This window comes from Sphaeramia orbicularis, chromosome 8 (genome assembly GCF_902148855.1).
Source record: "Sphaeramia orbicularis chromosome 8, fSphaOr1.1, whole genome shotgun sequence".
NCBI classification, from domain to species: Eukaryota; Metazoa; Chordata; class Actinopteri; order Kurtiformes; family Apogonidae; genus Sphaeramia; species Sphaeramia orbicularis.
This window is the reverse complement of record NC_043964.1, coordinates 164487-190557: the sequence shown is the minus strand read 5'-3', so window position 1 is coordinate 190557 and position 26071 is coordinate 164487. Positions and strand designations below refer to the sequence as shown.

The window sequence follows — 26071 nt, the reverse complement described above, 5'->3', positions numbered from 1 at the left end:
AAAAACAAAAAACAAAAAAAAAAACAAAAAAAACCCTTTCACTAAATGAGGATTTTAACCTTAGACATCTTCATTATTGTCATGTTCAACAACTGAAACAAATCAAATAACATAAGTTCACACAAGGATAATAAAAATGTACTTAAATAAGAAAATTAAAAAGATAACAAAAACAAATCATGTATATACACAATAATTTTCAAGGGGAAACAGTAAGGAAAAATAAAGTATTAATATGCAAAGCAGATTCTACTTCCGTTTGTCAGAATCAGTGGTGTCTCATAACTCTTAAAGTCATTTTCAAACTACACAATAATTCAGTTAGAACGACAAACTCAACAATAAAAAAAAAAAAAAAAACAACTTTTAATTATCTTACTTCAAACCGTTTTGTCTGTTACAGTATTTGGGTTTTAATCTGAAATCCCTAGTTTCCGGTCGGATAAATCACGTGTTTTCTGTTGAATTAAAAAAAAAAGAAAAAAACTCAGCTCTGTAGCGAAGGAGCTAACGGCGGAGCTAAATGTGAAATAAAACTCTTCGCCAAACCCCAGCAGAGACATAAAAACACGGATCACACGGACCGAAAATGAGCTAACGGGACGCCGTTCGGTGATGCTCACAGGTACGTTTATCTCACCTGTCGGGGGCCGTTCAGAGGAAATACAGCTAGCATGTTAAGCTAGCGGGTTATCAGTAACAGCGAGCCTCTGCGTCAGTGAGAAGCTAACAGCTAACGGGCCGGTGTTTACCTGTCGGACTGGTGTGTAACGGACCCGGTGTATGAACGGACCGGTGTATAATGGACCTGACAGGTGTTTCCAGATGTTTGAAAGCCGAACAGCTGTATCACACCATCCCAGAGGAGCTAATGTTAGCTTAGCATGTGCAGAGCCCAGGCCGTGTCCCAGTGCAGCTGCAGAACTCGGGTTCATGTCATTCAACAGTGAATCTAAAACGGTTTTTACTGCTTTACTGGAGGTGTTTCTGCTCCGAGTTAAACTATAAAGGGCTTGAACTGGGGCTGTTAGTCTGGAGTTAACGGCTTTGATGTCGAATGTTAGTGTGACTGTTGGAAAGAGGTCAGACATGTGAGCAGTTGGAGAACATCAGTCTTCTGTCATTCCCCAGACTTGACCACCGCAGTTCACTTCAGTCCGGCATCAGCCGAACACCACTGTCCCCCCTCCAGCTGGTCCAGACCGCAGCAGCTAGGCTTCTGACTGGTTTTAGCAGACATCATATCACTCCTGTCCTTGCATCCCTCCACTGGCTCCCTGTGTGTTTTAGAATTGATTTTAAGATTTTACTGATCACTTTTAAAGCTCGAATGGGCCTGGCCCCAAGTTATATAGATGAGATGCTAATTGACTACGAGCCAGCACGCAGCCTTAGGTCCTGTGGTGGGGGGGCAGAGGGCTCCAGGCTGTTCCAAAGTCCAGGCTTAAACCAAAAGGTGAGCGGGCCTTTTCCATCAGGGCCCCTCGACTTTGCAGCGGCCTGCCCCAGGAGATAAGGCTGAGGAATCAGTAACATCTTTTAAATCACTTCTTAAAACACATTTTTATAGACTTGCTTTTTTGTGATGTCTGTCCCCTTTTTAATCTTAATTTGTAATTTTAATTTTTAAATTTGATCCCGTTTGATTAATAATTTGTTCATACATCTCTCTAATTCTGTTGCTTCTGTTTTAGTGTTTTTATTTGCTTGGTGTATCCTGCTGTTGTGCCCTCTGTCAAAGCACTTTGTAAACTTTGTTTTTAAAGGTGCTATACAAATAAAGTTATTATTATTATTATTATTATTATTATTATTATTATTATTATTATTATTATTATTATTATGTTCATGAGGTGAGTGGATCCGAAAAACATCTGGGGCCTCATGTATAAAGCGTGCGTACGCACAAAAACCTGGCGTACGCCCTTTTCCACGCTCACGTTCAGATGTATAAAGACTGAAATGACCGTGGAAATGTGCGCTCCTTCACGCCAACTCCACAGCTGGCGTACGCACGTTTCTAGTGCTTTGGAACCATTGGCGACACTTAGAGGTGACACTGAGAAACTGTTAATAATGTGGAAAAGGTCATTCCTCCGATTGATGTGCACATCGGAGATACACAGAAGAACAATGAACACACAGACACGTCATCCTACTGTCAGAGCAGCACATCCACCAACAGAACCAGAACCAGAACCAATTAGACCCTGTATCCATCAATGCCAATCCTGCCCGGATGGACATTCAGCAACAGCAAAGAGACAAGGACCTAAAATTCATAGGTTGATAAATATAGTGTTCATGTCTGTGAGAACATTTATTAGTCGGTCCAGTCGCTCATTGACTCCGCCCATTGTCCTCACGATGTCCTAATGTGACTCGGGTCAGTACAGACCCATGCCGGTCTGATGGGCATCAGCAGTGGGCTGTGGCGGACCGGAGGACCGGCTAACACTGGGGAGTCAACAGGAGCCTCTGTGACAGGAGGATGGTCCTGGGTCTGACTGTCTACTGTGTCATTGTTGGAAAATAATAATTTGAGTGATTAAACATGAGTCAGTCTGTGATTTCCTCTTTGATTTCCTGACATGATCACACATGAACCTTTATCCTGTTTATCTGTGATCAGACTGTGTATGACCCGTAGAATGAACTCATGTGTGACTGACACTAATACTAAATCTATATTTATCTTGGGGGTGATCCGCATCAGCCCTATGAGAAAAGTGTCACAGTATCGGCGACTCTTTCCTCAAACGGTCTCAGTTCGTCTCTTTTCTTCTTCCGCCTGTTTCGGCCTCCGCTTCGCGTCCACCTTGACGTCATCGTCTGATCCTGCAGACAGGGGAATCCCAGAGGGAATTCCACCTGCAGACCCCGTTTATGCTGATTTGCATATTTAAATATGGGCGTGGAGAGGGAGGAGTCAGGTACTCCAACATATGCGCTCAATTCCACGCTGATTGGGATGTATAAAGGAAATGTACTTGGATTCGGGCGTACGCACAGTTTCATACATCTGGATTTTTTTGTGCGTTCGGACTTTTCTGGATTTGGGCGTACGGCAGGTTTCAGTATGAAATCCACGCAAGTCTTTGTACATGAGGCCCCAGGAGGTTTGGCTGGAAGTCCACTCTTTGATTTTTTTTTTTGTTAGTTAACCTCCTAAGACCCAGGAAATGTCAGCAAAGTACAAGCTATATTTTTGTTTTTATTAAATCAGTGTCTATATTAATAACATCATGATGCAACAGTTTTTTCAGATGCAGTTTTTAAAATTTTTATGGAATGTCTTTTGTGGTGGACAGTTTTTTCTTTTTTTTTTTTTTTTGTATAAAGTTGTGAAACTCTTGCCCACAAATGTGGACAGAAAACTCATAGCTGGGTCTGAGGAGGTTAAGAGTAAGTGTTTTATTTACGTTTGTGATATATCCTTTCTTTATTATTGAAAATATTTAGGTATACAAGACATATTAATTTTGATCAAACATCAAGATGTCAAAAAAAAGCATTTGAACAAATAAGTAAAAAAAAATGCATAGAGTTAAAGACACAAAGAAGAATATACAAATAATAGTATATTTAAAAAAAACATCTTACAAAAATAAATACATCAGAGAGTTCAGCCTATTTTAAAGATTCCTTTATAAATTTCCAGGGTGCTAGTGCTTTTTGTGTTAAAAATAAATTCTGATGATTTAATATATTTTTCAAATTCCATCAGAAAGATTTTAAAATTTGGATGTGTGTTTGGGTATATTTATTTTTGTGTATATAAAATGATCAAATTTACAACAAATTCTAAATTACGAATGTCATGTTCAAAATATGTAATTACATTTTGAGATGTAGTTATTTTTTCATTACTTTTAGATATGATATATTTTTCAGTTTTAGATGGAAGTCTGGTCTGTTTAAAGGTGTTAAAGCCACACTACAGTGTGTGTGTGTGTGTGTGTGTGTGTGTGTGTGTGTGTGGGGGTGGGGGTGGGGGTGGGGGGCAGGCATAGAGAGCAATATGGGGGGGACAGGTACTGCCCAAGAGGACTGTCAAAGCTCTAGAACACAGGTGTCAAACAGGGCTGTTAGAAATGATCACCTCTGCAGTATATCAGGATAATTCATTTCACAATACTGTATCGATATTAAAAAGTACTGTCTGGATATTTTTAGGTATTTATTCAAATGCTGATATTGTGGAGGTTCATTTTAGTTTTTTGTTTTTCTTTTTTGTTTATATCTTATTTATTATTATTTAACACTGTTTGATTAAATAATGGTTATTTGAAGCATTTTAAAAGCACTCTGCTTTCCATCCTTTCACCGTTGGACTTCTATACCTCTGTTCTACCGCTGATCTGAGACAAAGTGTTCACATGTTCTGTCCTATATCAACATTAACAAAGAGGAAAACAAAGGGAATTTTGTCCATAATTTGTATCCGTTTTAGTTAGTTATTGTTTTTTTCTTTTAATTTGAATTTTTATTTATTCCAGTTAACTAAAATGTTTTTTTCAATATTAGTTTTCGACATTTCGTTAGTTTTCGTTAATGATAATAACCTTGGTTCACACACACCATCGGACCAGTCACATGTTTGTGGTGTTCAACGCTGTGCGGCTGCGATACGACATTTATCTGTTCATTCATGTGCAGAGTTCCAGAATGATCTGAGTCAGCTGTTCCAGCCCTGGTCTGTCCAACAGTAGTTCAGTTTAAAGGTTTACATTGAACATGTGGTCTGACTGATGGTCCAGCCTTGATGTGTCCCAAACACATGGATCTGTTCTGTTCCTGTTGTGTGCGTTTGTTTCCTTGTCCTGTGGACTCTAAAGCTGCGTCTGACGTTCGTCCCACCTGTCCAAGCCCAGTCCTGTCCTCAGTATCATGACCCCTTTAGTCTGTCCGTCATCACTCAACTGAATCTGTTCCGTCACAGTGAACACTTTCACAGTGTTCTCCACCACAAACAGAACCAGCAGGTCACTGGACACTTATGGACATTTCACATTCAGGATACTGAGGATATGACTGGGGTTGGACAGACTGAATGAAAAACTGGTGATGAAAGTCATACGCAGCTTTAAAAAAGCATGAATGAATGAACGAACGAATAAACGAATGACGAGGAAAAATAAACCAATGAACGTTTCAACAGTTAAATGCTTTTTTCATTCCTGGAGCAAAAAAGTGTTGAAAATGGTCTTGAATCCATGTGTGGGACAGTCTGGAGGTTGAAGGTCCTTCAGAACAGTATCTGTGTGTTCTTAGTGCATTTGTTGTTTGTTGTGAACATATTTAGAGTTTTTAAAGGCTGAACTTTCACACAAACGCCTTTATGAATATGAAGAATGCCATCAGAGTCTATGTGGTCCAGGTCTATGTGGTCCTGTGTGCTGGTTCTGTTCTATGTGGTCCAGGTCTATGTGGTCCTGTGTGCTGGTTCTGTTCTGAACCCCCTGTCCTTTCTTTTCAGGTTCTTCAGGTGTGACCAATCACAGCAGGATGCCCATCCCACCCCCTCCTCCTCCCCCCGGGGGCCCGCCTCCTCCCCCCACCTTCAGCCAGGTAAACACACCCTCCTCCCCCTCCTCACCCACTGATGCCTTTAGGGAACTGTCTGCGTCTGATCTGGAGCTGAACCGGGTCACTTCGGTCCAGACTCAGATGTTGGGTCTGAACCAAACAAAGACCTGAAAGAACCCCAACCCCCCATTCCACCAGGACCCCTCAGGAACCAACCAGAGTGACCCCTGACCAGACTGACCACTGACCAGAGTGACCACTGACAAGAGTCAATGGAGGGTTTTGGACTGGACTGGACTAGATCTTAATGGGGGTCCTGAGGTCCAGAACTCATCCACCTTCTTCAGAGTCTATTGGTCTACAGTGAGTCCACCATCTCTACTCAGTTGGGAGAACTTGTGCACTAGACCTGGACCGGTTCTGGGACCGGTCACTCAGACCCACTGGGATCCACAGTGTGATCAGATAAACCTGTGGAAGTGGGGCAGACTCTGGTGGTTCTGGTCTCAGGGTGTGTCTGTAACCCTTCTGGAGCTGGACATCTGTCTGAAGGTGGTTCTACAGATGTTCTGGTTGGTTCTACAGATGTTCTGGTGGGTTCTACAGATGTTCTGGTTGGTTCTAATGGGCTGGTCCTCCTCATTAAACTTTTATAATGGACTCAATCCTCCTGTTGTCAGGTCAGTTTGAAGTACTGAACCCATCCGAGTCGCCGCGGTTCCACCAGGACCGGCAGCAGGTTCCAGAACCACAGAGGTGGGTCTGTGGTCTGGTGGACCGTGGGAGGCTCTGTCCTTTTAAACCCACGTCCAGTGTAGACATCCGACTCGTTGTCAAGGACATCAGGGACAGTATTAGTGGGGTACCGGATCCAGCCTGAGTCTAGTCCACGGAACAGCTAAGTGGTTTTAGACCCAGCGCTGTTGTGTTGTGTTTCTACTACGTGGTACCGGCTCGGCTCAACTCAGCCTTTTTGCGTTTCCATTATGAAATAGGACCTGGACTCTGGTACCTGGTACTAGTTTTTTGGACTCTGGTACCTGGTCCTAGTTTTTTGGACTCTGGTACCTGGTACTAGTTTTTAGGAATCTGGTACCTGGTCCTAGTTTTGTGGAATCTGGTACCTGGTACTAGTTTTTAGGAATCTGGTACCTGGTACTAGTTTTTGGTACCTCCTCTGCTGAGGTTCCAGGACTGGGGACCAGATCCTAAAGGTGACACTGTGTAAACACTGCAGACCTCTGATTGGTCAGAGTGGTGTGTGTGCCCCGCCCTTTTCCAGTAAATCTGTCAGTAGGTGAATCCACATGATGACAGTCTGTAAAACTACACCATGGTTTGTCCAGGAGGTTCAGACGCAAACATTCAGCAGGAGTTTGACCAGACAACAGGCAACCAGTGAGTTTATCAGCAACTGTGAGCAGAGCACACAGAAGGAACGCACCGCATCGCTATGACGACCAGGGACTGGAAAGAGGGAGGATCTGGAATGGAAAGGGTCTGGAATAGGACCTGGTACCAGAGTGGAACCGGTCTGGAATAGGACCTGGTACCAGAGTGGAAAGGGTCTGGAATAGGACCTGGTACCAGAGTGGAACCGGTCTGGAATAGGACCTGGTACCAGAGTGGAACCGGTCTGGAATAGGACCTGGTACCACAGTGGAGTCGAGCCGAGCTGAGCTGGTTCCACATAGTGGAAATGCAGCATTACTGGACCTGAACCAGAACCAGGTTCCTGTTGGTGGAACACTTGTACACATGAGTTCAGACCAGACCACATTAAACCAGGACAGTCCTACAGTGACCATGTGACCACAGATGTCAAACATGTGGCCCGGGGGCCAAAACTGGCCCACCAAACTCTCCAGTCCGGCCCCTGGGATGAATTTGTGAAATGCAAAAATTACACTAATATAATTAACAATCAAGGATGTTAAATTTATTTTAGGTCAATTTAATCTAAAGTGGGTCAGACCAGTAAAATACTATCCTAATAACCTCTAAATAATGAAAACCATTTTTTTCTCCTTTGTTTTAGTGTAAAAACAGTAAAGTTACGCAAATGTTTACATTTACAGACTAGCCTTTTACAAAAAATGTGAATAACCTGAACAAAAATGTCTTAAGTATGTGAAATTTTAACAATATTCTGCCTGTTATTCAATGTTTTGTGCATTTGTAGATCCACTGTGATCTGTAAGTTGTGATGCACATATATAACTGATAAAGTAAGGTGTAATGTTGTTAAATTTTGCAATTTTTTTCTTAAGAACTTTCAGGTTGTTCATATTTGTTCATGTTATGTTTAAGTGCAGTTCGTATATGTAAACATTTTCTTTAAGGAATTTTGCTTTTTTCACTCAAAAACATAGAGACAACATTGGAGTTGACATTATTTATCAGTTCTTATCCTATTATTTATATGACTTCACTGGTCCAGCCCACTTCAGCTCATATTAGGTTGTATGTGGAACTGAACCAAAATGAGTTTGACAGCCCTGATGTAAACCATGTAAACCTCTGTACCCTGGGCTGTGATGTCACCGTCCTTCTCTCCTTTCCCATAATCCCTTGCAGGCCAACACCACCCCTCCCAAGCTGAGCAGAGAGGAGGTCAAAGGTCGCGGCGCCCTCCTGTCTGACATCTGTAAAGGCACCAAGCTGAGGAAGGTGGCGGTGGTGAACGACCGCAGCGCTCCGCTGCTCGACAGTAAGACTCAAACCCCCCAGAGCCAGACACCCACAGAGCACCCATACATTCGCTTATACCAATACCTACACCAGCAGCAGCAGCAGAGCCAGGCCAAACAGCAGGGGGCGCCGACTGACCAGCCGACCACCGCCGACAGGGGCTCTGCTCTGGCTCTGGACAGTAAGGAACACCTCACCTTCTGATGGTACCAGGGCTCTGCAGGGGCACCGGGTCTGCTGAGGCCGCCAGCCGCCGGCGGAGCGGAGGCTACGCCCGCTTCCTTAAAGAGGCCACACCTTCCTCTATAAAAAGGCCACGCCCACCTCCGCAAAAAGGCAGCATTAGGAGAACATCAGTCAGCCTCTGGAAAGAAAAAAAACCAGGCTGTTAAATGTAATTTTTGGATTTTTAAGAGTTCAAAGTGTCTGAGGGTCAGGGGACAGGTGAGGGTCAGGGGACAGGTGAGCACCCCCCCCCCCCCCCCTCCACTGATGTCCTTCCCTACTGAAAACGTACTGTCACTCTTTTTTTTCCCCCTGTTCCACCCCCAGTGTAAATATTGGACCGTAGAGCCCCTGGTGCCCAGACTGTCTTTTCTTTGTAGGGGGTCAGTGTTAGACCAGCTAACCCTTCATATGGATCTGTGTTGGATTTAGTAAATGTTGACGGTCAGTTTGAAACCCTTCCACTTACATGATTAAGTGTCATTCACATTAGACTGACCTGGACAGGTGATTACAGCCTCATGTAAAATCAACAGGAATGGAAGAAGAAGCTGAAAGCAGACAGACCTGTGGCATCAGAACAGTATCGGTATGGGCAGGTACCAGTCAGGGATCAGACCTGTGGCATCAGAACAGTATCGGTATGGGCAGGTACCAGTCAGGGATCAGACCTGTGGCATCAGAACAGTATCGGTATGGGCAGGTACCAGTCAGGGATCAGACCTGTGGCATCAGAACAGTATCGGTATGGGCAGGTACCAGTCAGGGATCAGACCTGTGGCATCAGAACAGTATCGGTATGGGCAGGTACCAGTCAGGGATCAGACCTGTTGCTATGGGAACAGTATCGGTATGGGCAGGTACCAGTCAGGGATCAGACCTGTTGCTATGGGAACAGTATCGGTATGGGCAGGTACCAGTCAGGGATCAGACCTGTTGCTATGGGAACAGTATCGGTCAGGGATCAGGATCGGGTCAGTAGTGAATAAATGTGGATGGGTGCATAGGTGGGGGTCATGTGACAGGTGAAGTCAGGTGAGGGTGAGGCGAGGTGGCGGCTGGTTGCGGCTGACCCGTGGCGTCCTGCAGAGCGCTGAACTGTTTGATTGATGCTACTTGTTTGCTCATGGGCTGGAGGCAGTGTGTGGTTGACGGTCCCAGCGGCCTCCACAGAGCAGACGTAGGGGAATGTTTGGTGCACCTGTCCACAGGTGACAGGTAAACCGCACAGGGACGCAGTTAGCGCGCTAGCTGTGCTAGCTGCAAACCCGGTCCGCTGTGCAGAGGCGGGGTTTACCTGTGCAGAGGCGGGGTTTACCTGGACAGGTGATGGGATTGGACACATCAGATCCACCAGGACTCACCTGGACAACTCTAGGATTGGGGGGGGGGGGGGGGGTTCAGGATTCAGTTGGGTTTAGACTGGGTCTCATGGTTTTCCTCTGATGTGTCTAATCAATAATCAATCCAATCCTGTACATTGACTCTAGGTGATTGGTCATGTGACTGCAGCCCTGTGATGTCATAACCCACTTTAACATGTTTGTGGTGTTCTTTGTCTGTTTGTCACTCATGTTGTGCTGTCGATGACCAATCGGAGCGGCGTGGGACCGTAAACACATCATTTGGTTTTACTTCACTTCACCTCACTCCACCTCATACTGACACCTGAACGTACCTGAACGCACCTGAATGTACCTGAACGCACCTGAATGTACCTGAACGCACCTCCCCGCCTTCAAATAGAGCTCAAACTGATCTCATTTTACAACACAGACCATTAGAAGGAACCGACGGTAACGTTACCACAGAAACGCAGCGAAGCCCAAACTGGACTATGAACCCAAACACAAACCTGAGAGGAATGAAGTTAGAATATATATGAGCTCAGCATCCACCAATGAACGAATGAACAAACAAATGAATGAACAAATGAATGAATGACCTCCATCCTTTTTAAACACACCTCCGTCAGCATCCATATGGACGTGAATGTGTTAAATCCAACTCCATTTGAAGGCACCATCACATTCATCCAGTCAGTGACATCATTGTGTGACGTCATAGTTTAGTGACATCATGCCTTCAGGAGGTGGGGCCTTCACTCACTCTGTCCAATGGTTGTGGTTCTCAGAGCCCAAAGGAGGCGGGACAGCAACAGGAGGAGCCAATGGCAGCGGAGCATCCAGTCCATCAGGATCTGCTCCACCAATGGGAAGTCTGTTCACAGGGGGCGTTCCCAAACTCCGTCCAGTGGGAGGTCAGTGTTGGCGCAGTGATTGGCCCTCATGTTTCCGTTTCCGCTTTAATTTGTTTGTTTATTTGTTTGTTTTTCAGACGGGTCGTCCGGACGCTCCCCCTCCACTCGCGCCGCAGCACCCCGCCCACCCAGCCATCGCCACGATGACACTGAGAGCCCCTCCCCTCAGGCCTCGTCGCCCATGGAGACGTGTCGCTCCCAGCGCCCCTCCCTCCCCAACCTGAGCTCCTCCCCTTCCTCCCCTTCCTCTGCCCCCCCTCCACCACTCAGTCGCCGTGGAAACGCCCCCTCTCCCCCCTCCTCATCCTCCTCCTCTTACAACAGAGAGAAACCCCTCCCCCCAACTCCCAACAACACTCCTCCCCTACCCTCCAAACCCCCCCCATCGCCTAGCAACAACAGACGCCCCCCCACCTCCGGAGGAAACCCCACCTCCTCCTCCCTGGCCCCGCCCCCTCCACCTTATCGTGTTGCTAACGGTCCAGCTGCCAGCAGCGACACGGCGCCAGAGCTGCCGCAGCGACACAACTCCCTGAGTAACAAGAGGACCGCCCCTTCACCTGGAGGCCACACCCCCACCAGAGGCCCTGCCCCACCGCCTCCTCCTGCCTCCCCCACCCCCTCCCAACAGGCAAACAGGCCGCCGCCCCCCATCAGAGAGCCGCCAGGTAGAGGAGCAGGTGAGTACCATTCACCTGTATTGATCGCCTGTATTGATCGCCTGTATTGATCGCCTGTATTGATCTGTCTCCTCAGCTCCTCCAGTTCCCATCCAATCTTCGTCGTCCTCATCTCGGTCTGGCGGCAGAGAGGCCCCGCCCCCCCCTCCTTACAGGACACACGGTAGCCCCTCGCTGACCTCTGACCCTCCATCCAGAGGGAAGCCTCCGCCCCCTCCCTCCCGAACCCCTGCTGCCCCTCCCCCTCCACCCCCCCCCATCCGAAACGGGCATTCGTCCTCCCTCCCCCGCTCCTTTGTCGGTGAGTCTGATTGGTCGTCGTTCCTCCTGTCGGTTCCTTCCTTTCTTTGTTCCAGTGTCACACCGCTGACCTCTGACCTCATTAGACACTGATCACTTGATCAGTTATTGATCAGGTTTTTCTTTTCTCTCCAGATGATTTTGAGTCCAAATATTCGTTCCATCCTCTGGACGATTTCCCTCCTCCAGACGAGTACCGGCACTTCACCAAGATCTACCCCAGCAAGGCCAACAGAGGTAGGTCAAAGGTCAGGGGTCACACAGAGGAAGGTCAAAGGTCGGGGGTCACACAGAGGAAGGTCAAAGGTCACAGGTAGGTCAAAAGTCAGGGGTCACACAGAGGAAGGTCAAAGGTCACAGAGGCAGGTCAAAGGTCAGGGGTCACACAGAGGAAGGTCAAAGGTCGGGGGTCACACAGAGGAAGGTCAAAGGTCACAGGTAGGTCAAAAGTCAGGGGTCACACAGAGGAAGGTCAAAGGTCACAGAGGCAGGTCAAAGGTCAGGGGTCACACAGGGAAGTCATATCAAAGGTCAGTTTATAACTGTATGAAATGTTCTGGTTCTAAAATAAATGTTACATGCATCTTAGTATAAAAAAAATAAATTGAATGTAGTAATTGCTTAATTATCTACAAATAGTGCAAAGTGGTTTAACAGACAAAAATAAACCAACATCCTGTAATAAGATGTTTAACCCCATGTGTGCTGACTGCTTCCTGTAGCAGCTACTTCCTTTTGTGTTTACTTTCTGATACCTCTACTTCCTGTTCCATCAACTTCCTGCATCTACTTCCTCTTGTCACTACTCCCTGTTGCGTCTGTCTTTTATGTCTACCTCCTGTTGTGTCTACTTCCTCTTATGTCTACTTCCTGTTCTAATCTGTTAAAGACAGTGTTGTTGTTGTTTTTCTTCAGTGATGCGCGGAGCTCCGCCCCTTCCTCCCGTCGGCAGGTGAACCTTAAATCCATCGCGACCATCACATCGCCTCCGTCCATCTGATGATCTGCAGCTTCAGCATCCTCACCTCCTCATCTCCACCTCATCTCCGCCTCCTGGCAGACGGACCGACTAATAGACCAATAAGAACGTGAAGGAGGAGCCAGAGTTTAAAGCCATGTGATGAAAACTCAGACTCTGATTGGTCTGCAGCTTCTTCCCGCCGTGGTTTTTATTTCTGCACTTTTTGCACTTTTATTTCGAAGAAACATTGTTCCCTGGCGGTGGGCGGAGCCTGAAGGAAAGCAGAAGAAGAATGTGGGTGGAGCTGCTCCAAACTCTTCCTCAGTGTTTTGTTTTTTTTAATTTCCTGTGTTGAACATTTAAAGGAGCAGTTCAGTATTTTGTGGGCGTGTCTGTTCTGTTTCCATGCCGACGTTCTGGTTCAATGAAATGAAACAGAATGTTGTAAAAACACCTTAAAGTCGTACATGAACCCAGGGACACTTCCTGTTGGTCCTTTCACAATAAAAGACAGTTCTGACCCGTTAACAGCAACAAACATTAATTTACAACAAATCAACAGATGAAACAGAAATAAAAACCATCTGTGGTTTCATCAAATTCACTTCATTTACAAATAAATTAGAACAAGAACCCAGAAAAGTCCAGAAACATTCAATTCAGGCGGATCTGTTCATGTGGTTCTGACGTTTACGCCCGCAGCCACGGCTCACATGAACGTCACAGGTGGACTCCAGGTCCACCAACAGAGGTCACCTGACCTGAGATCAGCTGATCATCAAAGAGGGAGGACGGACTTGAGCAGAATCTGGGGAGACGTTAAAGTGCCAAGATAGAGACACTCAAACTGGACCACCTGGGCCCACCTGGACTCACCTGGACTCACCTGGACCCCCCTGGGCCCACTTGGACTCACCTGAACCACCTGGGCTCACCTGGACTCACCTGGGCCCACTTGGATTCACCTGAACCACCTGGGCCCACTTGGACTCACGTGAACCACCTGGGCCCACCTGGACTCACCTGGACCCCCCTGGGCCCACCTGGACTCACCTGGACCCCCCTGGGCCCACTTGGACTCACCTGAACCACCTGGGCCCACTTGGACTCACCTGAACCACCTGGGCTCACCTGGGCCCACTTGGATTCACCTGGACTACCTGGACCCTCTGGGCCCACTTGGATTCACCTGAACCACCTGGACTACCTGGGCCCACTTGGAATCACCTGAACCACCTAGGCCCACCTGGACTCACCTGAACCACCTAGGCCCACCTGGACTCACCTGGACCCCCCTGGGCCCACTTGGACTCACCTGAACCACCTGGGCCCACTTGGATTCACCTGGACCCTCTGGGCCCACTTGGATTCACCTGAACCACCTGGACTACCTGGACCCCCCTGGGCCCACTTGGAATCACCTGAACCACCTAGGCCCACCTGGACTCACCTGAACCCCCTGGACCCCCTGGGCCCACTTGGACTCACCTGAACCCCCTGGACCCACTCGTCATATTCAGTCCAGGACCCATTGTGGTTTTACTGGTTCCATGTGGACCGTCTCAGGGCCTTGGTCCAGATCTAGATGTTTCCTCCATTCGTCAGAACTCTGGTCCAATAGAGGCTTTGATTGACATGTGTGATTGACAGCTCCACTGTGGGTGTGGTCAACAGGTTCCACCCAAACATTTCACTGACTCACTAATTAGTATTAGCATTAGCATTAGCTCGTCTCCTCCTGGTCTTAAACCGGTGCCATGGATTTGATCCGGATCCTCCTGGTTTGGGTCTATCCAGGTCCGGATCCGGGTCCTGGTGGATCCGGGTCCTGGTGGATCTGGGTCCTGGTGGATCCGGGTCCTGTTTTCCTGCTTCTATTTAGTTTGTGGTTAACGTCTTGAACGTCTTTGCCTTATAAACATGAATAAGCATTAATGAACATTAATGAACATTTGTTGTCAATAAATAAATAAACGTTTGTTCAGAAACAGGACGAAGAATCCAAACCTGTTCAGTGTTTAGTCCTGATCCTGTAGATCCATGTCAACCTGGATCTGGTCTGATGTGGATCCACTTGAACCTGGACCCGGTCTGATGTGGGTCCAGTTGAACTTGGACCCGGTCTGATGTGGGTCCAGTTGAACTTGGACCCGGCCTGATGTGGGTCCAGTTGAACCTGGACCCGGCCTGATGTGGGTCCAGTTGAACCTGGACCCGGCCTGATGTGGGTCCAGTTGAACCGCATGCTCTTCAACTGTAACTAAACTTCAATAAAAGTTCTGTTCAGAGTCTGTCTGTGAATGAACCCGTTTATGATCAGAACCTGGAAATAAAACCACCGAACCCTGATCCACCTAAAACTGGATCAAATACAAGAAATGATTCGCTGACATTTTCAGAATCAGATCTGAATCTGTTCAAAGAATCTGGAAATATTCCACATTAAAAACAAACCATTAAACTCATTATTGTGGATCAGTTTATTCACTGGTTTTGTTTTTGGTTTTGTTTTGTTTTTTAATCCACGTCTGTAAATAAATAATTCCCACAAAAAACCAAAACAGTAAAATTCACAAAAAATTACGATGAAATCCACAAAATAAGAAGAATAAAAAAAATGCAAATAATTAAAATCACCATTTTTGCAGAAATGACAAAAATGATCATTTACGTTCATGAAACAAACGAACCAAATGTTGAAATAAAAACTAAACTGAACAACAGAAGAAACTTGTTCACAATGTGAAAATGAATGTTTTTATTCAAATTCCTCATAAAAAGGATGAAATATGAAGTTTAGCTTTGATTATTTATCAACAACTTTATTTGTTCATTTATTTCATTCAGTTTCTTGTAAAATTATTTATTTTCTTTTGATTTTTGTTTGATTTTGGTTTTAATTATTAGATTGAATGAAACCGACATAAACATCTTATTTTATTTTATTTTATTTATCTGCCGCCAGGGGGCAGGCTTTTATGTTGAAGGTGTGAACCGGAACCGGAATCCTGAACCGGAAGCACATGTTTCGAGTAAAAACACGGTCCCCCATGTGCAGAGTCTAGACCTGGTCCGTGTTTAGATCGTGAATCCGATGGACGGAGACTATATCGAGCTGCCGGGTCCTGTGAACCCGGGTCCGGCCTCTAAGAGACCCCGGAGCCGCAGGTCGGACCAGGACCAGGAGGACCGGAAACAGCAGAACCTGAAGAGGCTGAAGACCCTGGGCCAGGAGGACCACTCGGTCCGGATCCTCGAGGACCTGGTGTTCGGACCCGAGGACCAGCTGCTGGACCGACTGAGACAGGTGAGACCCGGACCCGGTGTGGGATAAAATACGGACCTTGTAAAATTTGGACCTATTTGGAATTTGCGCATGCGCAAGCGCAGCCTTACCGGATGTCAGGTTCAGCGACCCCTAAACCCTAACCCTAACCCCTAATCCTAACCCAACCCAAAAGCGCACTATTCTACTCGCAAGGTACTTACTTCATAAGCCTCGCTGAACCTGACATCCGGTAAGGCTGCGCTCGCGCATGCGCAAGTTCCAAATGGGTCCAAATTTTACAAGGTCCGTATTTTATGCCACACCGGACCGGGCTCTGGTACCGGGGACATGAGGGGAGTCCAATTCAGACCCTCTAAAGTGGGTCAGTTGGATCTGGTTTGATCTGGACTGAGTTCTGAACTGATCCTGGGTTAGGGTTAGCCTGACCCTAACCCCCCTAACCCCTCTAACCAGAACAGTCTTTTATTCATGGTCCGGGGTTCATCAGGTTCCATGTGTTGATCTGAACTGACTCTTTTTTTTTTCTTTGTTTGAATCCTTTGGTCCAGACTTCATCCTTGTGTTCAGGGCTTTGTGGTTCTAGGACCAGAGGTTCGGGGGGGCTGAACCCACAACACAGCTGTCACACTTTTATCCATTTGAACGTTTCAATTCCAGACCAACAGTCACACACGAGAAAGAAAAGCAGAAGATGTCATGGATCTGAGGAAGTCTGGGACTAAAGCGCCACATCTGATCACATCCGATCACATCCGATCACATCCGACCACATCCGATCACATCCGACCACATCCGACCACATCCGATCACATCCGACCACATCCGATCACATCCGACCACATCTGACCCAGAGGTCGCGTTAACCGAAAATATTCCGTCATTGACAGATTTTTTTTTTTAAATGACGGAAAATTCTGAAGGCCGTCCGTCATTTTGACAGATTCAGATCCTGAGGGTAATCTACTGTTAACCTCTCCTGCTCGGCTCGTCCGACCGTAGTCATCGAGAACAGGGCAGGTTTCCTCCAGGGCCGATGTGGGTTAACTCCCTTACCAGTAGTGGAAGACAGCAGCTTTTATTTATGCACAGTATATGGATGTTTGTGCACTTTTTCCTTCTGTCCTCTTACACACTCATACTCAAAACTGCCGCTCCCTCACCTTGCTCGACCACTCACACCATACGTTCACGCACGCACCACACACCGCTCTCGCACTTAAAGGAACACACACACACACACACACACACACACACACCAGTCTCTAACACTACCAAAGAAAGTTTAACACAACACTGTGAACAGAACCTGCTGCAGAATCACTGGTCTGTCTGTGAGCAAGGCATCAAACAGTCCAGAACAGCATCCACCTGTATAGAACCAACATCCACCTGTATAGAACCAACAGCACCACTGTTCACAACTACACTGAATACAACAGCGGTACTGCAGTCACATGACTCACTGTTAGTCCACCTGTAGTAGACCCTGTCCAGTTAGTCCACCTGTAGTAGACCCTGTCCAGTTAGTCCACCTGTAGTAGACCCTGTCCAGTTAGTCCACCTGTAGTAGACCCCCTGTCCAGTTAGTCCACCTGTAGTAGACCCTGTCCAGTTAGTCCACCTGTAGTAGACCCTGTCCAGTTAGTCCACCTGTAGTAGACCCTGTCCAGTTAGTCCACCTGTAGTAGACCCTGTCCAGTTAGTCCACCTGTAGTAGACCCTGTCCAGTTAGTCCACCTGTAGTAAACCCCTGTCCAGTTAGTCCACCTGTAGTAGACCCTGTCCAGTTAGTCCACCTGTAGTAGACCCCTGTCCAGTTAGTCCACCTGTAGTAGACCCTGTCCAGTTAGTCCACCTGTAGTAGACCCTGTCCAGTTAGTCCACCTGTAGTAGACCCTGTCCAGTTAGTCCACCTGTAGTAGACCCTGTCCAGTTAGTCCACCTGTAGTAGACCCCTGTCCAGTTAGTCCACCTGTAGTAGACCCCTGTCCAGTTAGTCCACCTGTAGTAGACCCCTGTCCAGTTAGTCCACCTGTAGTAGACCCTGTCCAGTTAGTCCACCTGTAGTAGACCCCTGTCCAGTTAGTCCACCTGTAGTAGACCCTGTCCAGTTAGTCCACCTGTAGTAGACCCTGTCCAGTTAGTCCACCTGTAGTAGACCCTGTCCAGTTAGTCCACCTGTAGTAGACCCTGTCCAGTTAGTCCAGCTGTAGTAGACCCCCTGTCCAGTTGATGGTGAGTGTGAACATTACTCAGTCAGTGTCCAGTCTTGTGTTGTTGTTTCTCTGACTTAAGCCAAATTAGATGCTACTTTTCTTGCGCAAACTGTGCAGACAGCCGAGTCTCCTTAGTTATTTTAGAAAACCCAGTTAAATCCGATGTCAGTAATAAACGCGGTGAAAAAAGAGGGACGGATGCGGTGGAGGATGACGGAAAAGCAAGGAATCCGCCAGTGGCATTTGGTGTGCTATATGTACGCATTTTCTACCTTTCATGTGTTATTAGATGGCATGTCCATTTGTGCGTAGATCTGTGGTTCATATAACCTGAACCCTGACCCTCAGTGCAGAACACACCAATTATAAGTGGCGTATATAATTATGCGAGTCGTGATATCACGTTGGTTTATCAGCCAGCAGCAACTACAGCTGCTGCATCATTGAAATGTTTTTGAACATTAAATACTACTAAATATATCTTTTTATCATTAAAAAATAAAAATTTGAAATGACGGATAATAATACGTTATGACGGAATTTTTACGACCCTGTCCGTCAAAATGACGGACAATAAAAATGTCTAGCGCAACCTCTGATCTGACCACATCTGACCAAACCGACATACACGTGTTCAAACTCACCACCATAAAGTGTCTGATCATCAGTAAACAGCTGTGGTCACAACTGAACAATCAGATTCAAATACAGAAAACTGAACACGTTTAATGTGAGTCAGATTATAAGTGTAAACTGTAGAGAAGTGTGTGTGTGTGTGTGTGTGTGTTCATGTGTGTGTGTGTGTGTGTGTGTGTTCGTGTGTGTGTTCATGTGTGTGTGTGTTCATGTGTGTGTGTGTGTTCATGTGTGTGTGTGTGTGTGTTCATGTGTGTGTGTGTGTTCATGTGTGTGTGTGTGTTTGTGTGTGTGTGTTCGTGTGTGTGTGTGTGTTCAGTGTGTGTGTTCAGTGTGTGTGTGTGTGTGTGTGTTCAGTGTGTGTGTTCAGTGTGTGTGTGTGTTCATGTGTGTGTGTGTGTGTGTTGAGTGTGTGTGTGTTCATTTGTGTGTGTGTGTGTGTGTTCGTGTGTGTGTGTGTTCAGTGTGTGAGTGTGTGAGTGTGTGTGTGTGTGTGTGTGTGTGTGTGTTCAGTGTGTGTGTGTGTGTTCAGTGTGTGTGTTCAGTGTGTGTTTTGTTTCAACCAAAAGGAAAAACAACAAACAAAGGCTTTAATATTAAAGAAGAAACAAACTGTACATTTAAACGAGTGAGAACTGAACTGGAACAGAAGAGTTAGACACACTGGAACATGAGGAGAGAGCAGTTCATCTGACACACACACATATGAACACACACACACACACATGAACACACACACATGAGCACACACACACATATGAACACACACACACGAACACACACACACATATGAACACACACACACATGAACACACACACATATGAACACACACACACATGAACACACACACACATGAACACACACACACGAACACACACACACATATGAACACACACACATATGAACACACACACACATATGAACACACACACACATGAACACACACACATATGAACACACACACACGAACACACACACACATATGAACACACACACACACGAACACACACACACATGAACACACACACATATGAACACACACACACGAACACACACACACACATATGAACACACACTCACACACTCACACAAACACAGATGAACACACACACGAACACACACACATGAACACACACACGAACACACACACACATAAGAACACACACACATATGAACACACACACACAAACACACACATGAACACACACACACGAACACACACACACATATGAACACACACACATATGAACACACACACATGAACACACACACACATATGAACACACACACACACAAACACACACACACATGAACACACACACACGAACACACACACACACATATGAACATACACACACGAACACACACACACATGAACACACACACATATGAACACACACACGAACACACACACACATATGAACACACACACGAACACACACACACATATGAACACACACATATGAACACACACACATATGAACACACACACACGAACACACACACACATATGAACACACACACATATGAACACACACACGAACACACACACACGAACACACACATATGAACACACACATATATGAACACACACACATATGAACACACACACGAACACACACGCACATATGAACACACACACATACATGAACACACACACACACATATGAACACAAACACATACACACATATGAACACACACACATATGAACACAAACACACACACACATATGAACACACACACATATGAACACACACACACACACACACTGAACACACACACATGAACACACACACACACACACTGAACACACACACATACACACACACACATGAACACACACACACACACACACACACACTGAACACACACACATGAACACACACACACACTGAATACACACACATGAACACACACACATGAACACACACACACATGAACACACACACATATGAACACACACACACACACACACACACTGAACACACACACATGAACACACACACATGAACACACACACACATGAACACACACACACACACTGAACACACACACATGAACACACACACACTGAACACACACACACATGAACACACACACATATGAACACACACACACTGAACACACACACATGAACACACACACATGAACACACACACTGAACACACACACATGAACACACACACAACACACACACACTGAACACACACACATGAACACACACACACACACACTGAACACACACACACTGAACACACACACACATGAACACACACATGAACACACACACACATGAACACACACACATATGAACACACACACACCATGGTTACACAGACCCAGCATCTCCTGGTTCAGGAAGTGACGGTCCTGTGGCCCCGCCCCCTCCGGGGTCCACCTGGCGGACATAATGTCCTCAGGGTTTCATGGACGTTTGTCTCTGATCAGGACGACGATGACGACGACGATGCCGAGCGCCACGCCGACGCCCTATTGGTCGACGAAGACGAGGACTCCGACCAATCAGACGCCGAGGACGAGTCCCGGCCGCAGCCAATCAGGAGAGCCGCCTGGGTGGACGAGGACGACGAGCTGGAGGAGGAGTAAGAGCCGCACCTGTGCACCTGAGCTGTAAACAGGAAGTGACATCATAACCTCCACCTGTGTGTGTGTGTGCCGCAGGGTGGACATGACGCACCGTTACCGTAGAGACCTGATGAAAGGGGAGGCGGAGTCAAGGATCAGCAAACACACACTGCAGGAGAGGATGAAGGAACAGTGAGTGTGTGTGTGTGTGTGTGAGTGAGTGAGTGAGTATCTGTGTGTGTATGTGTGTATATGTGTATGTGTCTGTGTGTGTGTGTATGAGTGAGTTAGTATCTGTGTGTGTATGTGTCTGTGTATATGTGTGTGTGTGTGTGTGTCTGAATCTAATCTGTGCGTCTCAGGTTTCAGAAGGCGATGGGCGGGGCTCCTAAATGGGCCGAGATCAAAGAGAAGAAAAGAAAAGGTAAAAATAAGAAGGTGATGATGATGGGTGGTCTGTTGGACTACAGCTCCCATGATGCTCTAGGAGTTGGACTGTTTCAGTGGTTGAATGTTTGTGTCTTTACTGCAGATGAAGACGACGATGAAGACGAGGACCTGCTGAGGAGGACGGGGAACCTGGTGTCGTCTTCAGACAGTCTGCCCAGCGGAGTCCTGAGGGTACGCAAAACCAGGACCTAGTCCTGACCCGGGTTCAGGTCTGGGGAGGCGGACTCAAGGCTCTGCCTGGAGGTGTTTATGTAGTCACATGAGACACCAAAGAGTTAAAACTAAAAACTAGGTTAGAACCTGTAAACTACCGGGTTGGGGTTAGAACCTGTAAACTACCGGGTTGGGGTTAGAACCTGTAAACTACCAGGTTAGAACTTGTAAACTACTGGGTTAGAACCTGTAAACTACCGGGTTGGGGTTAGAACCTGTAAACTGCTGGGTTAGAACCTGTAAACTACCGGGTTGGGGTTAGAACCTGTAAACTGCTGGGTTAGAACCTCTAAACTACCAGGGTAGAACCTCTAAACTACCGAGGATAGAACCTGCAAACTTATTGGGTTGGGGTTGTAACCTGTAAACTATAGGGTTGGAACCTCTAAACTACTGGGTTAGAACCTGTAAACTACTGGGTTAGAACTTCTAATCTACCAGGGTAGAACATGTAAATTACCGGGTTAGAACCTCCAAACTACCGAGGTAGAATCTCTAAACTACTGAGTTAGAACTTCTAAACTCTGGATTAGAACCTGTAAGATACTGGGTTAGAACCTCTTAACTACTGGGGTAGAACCTCTAAACCACTGGGGTAGAACCTGTAAACTACTGGGCTCGGTTCAGGAACAGGTTGTGCTTTGGTTCCGTTGATTCATTCTAGATCTTTGTAAATCTCTGAGGACAAATGTGTCCTCATTGGTAATCAGATCCCTATGCTCCGCCCCTTGGCATTAAAGCCCCGCCCACATCCTGTGTCCTCAGATGAAGAAGTGCGTCCACGCCAACAGTGCCCGCCCGTCAGAGGACAGGCTGACCTCGGTCCAGTTCCACCCCACATCCCAGGTGGTCTTGACGGCCGGACTGGACCAGTCCATCTGCCTCTTCCAGGTAGGGGTCCAACGGGCCGCACCCCAGGCCCAGGTGGACCGGGTCACGTGACTTTAACGCTGTCCCTCCTGCAGGTGGACGGGAAGACCAACCCAAAGATCCAGAGCATCCACCTGGAGCGCTTCCCCGTCCACAGGGCGGAGTTCAGCCCCGACGGACGCAGCGTGATCGCCACCAGTCTGAAGAACAAGATGTTCTACGTGTACGACATGATGGAGGGACGAGTGTCCCCTGTGCACTCCGTCAGAGGTCAGGGGTCACGGGTCAGGGGGTCAGAGTCAGGGGTCAAGGGTCAGAGTCGGGTTCAGAGTCAGGGGTCAGAGTCTGTCAGAGGACTGAAGGGGACTGGCCCCGCCCTCCTGTGTTTGTTTCAGGTCTGAATGAGTCCAGAGTGAAGGAGTTCTGTGTGTGTCCTGAAGGAGGCGCTCTGCTGCTGTCGGGCTCCAGAGGATACCTGCACCTGCTGACGCTCAAGGTCCGCCTCTTCTGTGTGTGGTCATGTGACGGGGGCGGGGTGTCGTAGCACTAACAGCCAGTGGGCGGAGCCTCCTCTGACAGACGCTCTGTGTTTTCAGACTAAGGAGGTCGTTCGCAGCATGAAGATCAACGGAAACATCTGCGGCGTCGCCTTTTCTCACGACGGGGGTAAAGTCTTCGCTGGATCAGGTGAGTGACATCATATCCTGTCAGTCATGTGATCAACTTCATAGATGTGTGTTTCAACGGATTTATGGAAACAGATGGCCATGAGTCAGCTGATCAATCAATCAGCTGATTGGCCCATGTGTTACCAGGGGGTTAGCGTGTTCACTTGTGTGTTAGCGTGTTCACTTGTGTGTTAGCGTGTTCACTTACGTGTTAGCGTGTTCACTTACGTGTTAGCGTGTTCACTTGTGTGTTTCCGTATTCGTCCAGATGAGGGCGAGGTGTTCATTTGGGATGTCGGCAGCGCTCGTTGCGTCCACAGGTTTTCTGACGACGGCTGCGTGAAGGCGACATCCATCGCTGCGTCGCCAAATGGGCAGTACCTGGCTTGCGGGTAAGACACGCCCCCACAGCCTTGTTTCTTCATTGATGGTTGCGATGATTCGAGCGGTTTCACAATGTTTTGAGTTTCATTTCTTCGTCTGTTTTTGTCTTTTTTCGTTTCCGTTGCTTTTCGTCGCTGACTGATCCGTTCCATTTTTCCTTCAGCTCTCACTCAGGCGTGGTCAACGTCTACTCCCAGGAGGCGTGTCTAAAATCAGCCAATCCCAGGCCTCTGAAGGCGGTGATGAACCTGGTGACCCCGGCCACCTCTCTGACCTTTAACCCCTCATCAGAAATCCTGGCCATGGCGTCGCGGGTCGAGGACGAGGCGGTCAAACTGGTGAGTCGCCGACTGAAGGCGGGGCTTACACACCAGCACATGCTCATCACTATGATGACGCAGCGTTTCAGAACCTGGTCCTGGTCTTAATGAGCCCAGTTCAGATAAAGTGGACCCGATCCTGGTCTTAATGAGCCCGGTTCAGATAAAGTGGACCCGATCCTGGTCTTAATGAGCCCGGTTCAGATAAAGTGGACCCGATCCTGGTCTTAATGAGCCCGGTTCAGATAAAGTGGACCCTGGACGTTGGTTTGTTGATCTGCCGCCGGTTGTTTGAAAGCAGAGATGCTGATTGGCTGATTGGTGTCATGTGACTGTGCTCCTCCTCCGTAGCTCCACCTCCCCAGCCTGTCCGTCTTCTCCAACTTCCCGGTGTCCAGTAGAAAAACGTGTTTCAGAACCAACTGCCTCAGCTTCTCCCCTCACAGCGGCTTCTTCTCATTGGCCAACAACAAAGGCCACGCCCCCCTCTGGAGGTGAGACATGTTCTACAGGTCACATGACGTCTTCAGGTCACATGACGTCTGCTTTCATGACTCTGTGTTTTCCAGGTTATTGCATTACAAAGACTTCTGAACCGGAACCAGGTCCACCTGAGCTCAGTGGAACCACCCCAGACCCACCGCAGACCCACCACAGAACCACCGCAGACCCACCGCAGAACCACCACAGAACCACCACAGAACCACCCCAGACCCACCGCAGAACCACCCCAGACCCACCGCAGACCCACCACAGAACCACCGCAGAACCACCCCAGACCCACCGCAGAACCACCCCAGAACCACCTGGACCTGCTCATGTTTTTCTCAGATCTAAAAGAACTGCTGTTTTTGTTCCTGAAGTCAGTGGTTCTGGTGGAACCCGGAGCAGAACCGTCTGTGGGTTTCAGTCCATATTTATCTCCAGACTCGTTCAGATGTTCAGAACCGTGTTGAACTTCCTGTTTCTGATCCAAACGTTCTTGTCTGTAATTTTCAGATCATTATCAAATCAGATTAAAGTCAGTTTTGTTTTTGAATGAACTGGACGTTCTGTGGTCTTTTGTGTCCGTTTTTGGTCAAACTGAATGACCTGTGTCCAGCCGGTCAGTCTGTATATGACCTGTGTCCAGCCAGTCAGTCTGTATATGACCTGTGTCCAGCCGGTCAGTCTGTATATGACCTGTGTCCGTGTTATACTGGCTCATACTCGTCCATGGAGACATTGACCCAGTCTCTGTTTGTGTCATGTGTATTTTCCCATCATGCACTGGGTCATGATGGAGTCACAGAGGAGCTTCACCCAATCAGACGCCAGGGAGGCAGCAGCTGAACCAGATCCTCCAGCTAAGCTCCGCCTATCAGAGGAATGGGGTAGAACCGGATCTGCCTGGATCCAGATCAGACCAGGACCAGGTCTAAGGCCTGAGTTTAGGTTGGACTTAATAAAGAAACGATGTGAATGAATCTGAGTTCATCAGTTTAATTCCAGTCCAGTCCACGTCAGTCCAGTCCATTCCAGTCCAGTCCACGTCAGTCCAGTCCATTCCAGTCCAGTCCACGTCAGTCCAGTCCATTTCAGTCCAGTCCACGTCAGTCCAGTCCATTTCAGTCCAGTCCACTTCAGTCCAGTCCAGTCCTGATGCAGCAGGTTCATGGACCACAGAACTGGGCCCCTCCTTCTCTTGGTTCCTTCTCATCACATATTTAGTTTAGTTTTATTTCAGATGAAACATGGGACAAACATTAAAACTCGTTTCTAATTTTTCTTCTAAAGTCCATCATTTCTGGA

At 47.3% G+C, this 26071-nt stretch overlaps 2 protein-coding genes across 6 annotated transcripts; both read left to right on the top strand.

Annotated features, from left to right (window-relative positions):
- Positions 1-477: 477 nt before the first annotated feature.
- Positions 478-14932, top strand: LOC115423661 (WAS/WASL-interacting protein family member 2-like). 4 transcript variants are annotated; one of them, XM_030140594.1, is made up of 8 exons: positions 478-625; positions 5480-5571; positions 8107-8239; positions 10580-10705; positions 10783-11385; positions 11462-11686; positions 11821-11922; positions 12601-14932. In XM_030140594.1, the coding sequence occupies exons 1-8, from the start codon at positions 616-618 to the stop codon at positions 12639-12641; spliced, it is 1332 nt and encodes a 443-aa protein (XP_029996454.1). In that variant the 5' UTR covers positions 478-615; the 3' UTR covers positions 12642-14932. The 4 variants fall into 4 exon arrangements, with proteins under 4 accessions (XP_029996454.1, XP_029996453.1, XP_029996451.1 ...); XM_030140593.1 differs by having other exon boundaries at positions 8107-8401; positions 11462-11548; XM_030140591.1 differs by having other exon boundaries at positions 8107-8401.
- A 742-nt stretch (positions 14933-15674) lies between these two features.
- On the top strand, positions 15675-25319 carry utp18 (UTP18 small subunit processome component). 2 transcript variants are annotated; one of them, XM_030140590.1, is made up of 14 exons: positions 15675-15953; positions 21238-21392; positions 21472-21567; positions 21738-21799; positions 21908-21996; positions 22804-22929; positions 23004-23178; positions 23304-23404; positions 23505-23595; positions 23845-23968; positions 24124-24298; positions 24632-24774; positions 24850-24900; positions 24956-25319. In XM_030140590.1, exons 1-13 carry the CDS (start codon positions 15741-15743, stop codon positions 24872-24874), a joined length of 1575 nt encoding a protein of 524 aa, XP_029996450.1. In that variant the 5' UTR covers positions 15675-15740; the 3' UTR covers positions 24875-24900; positions 24956-25319. The 2 variants fall into 2 exon arrangements, with proteins under 2 accessions (XP_029996450.1, XP_029996449.1); XM_030140589.1 differs by having other exon boundaries at positions 24850-25319.
- Positions 25320-26071: the final 752 nt, after the last annotated feature.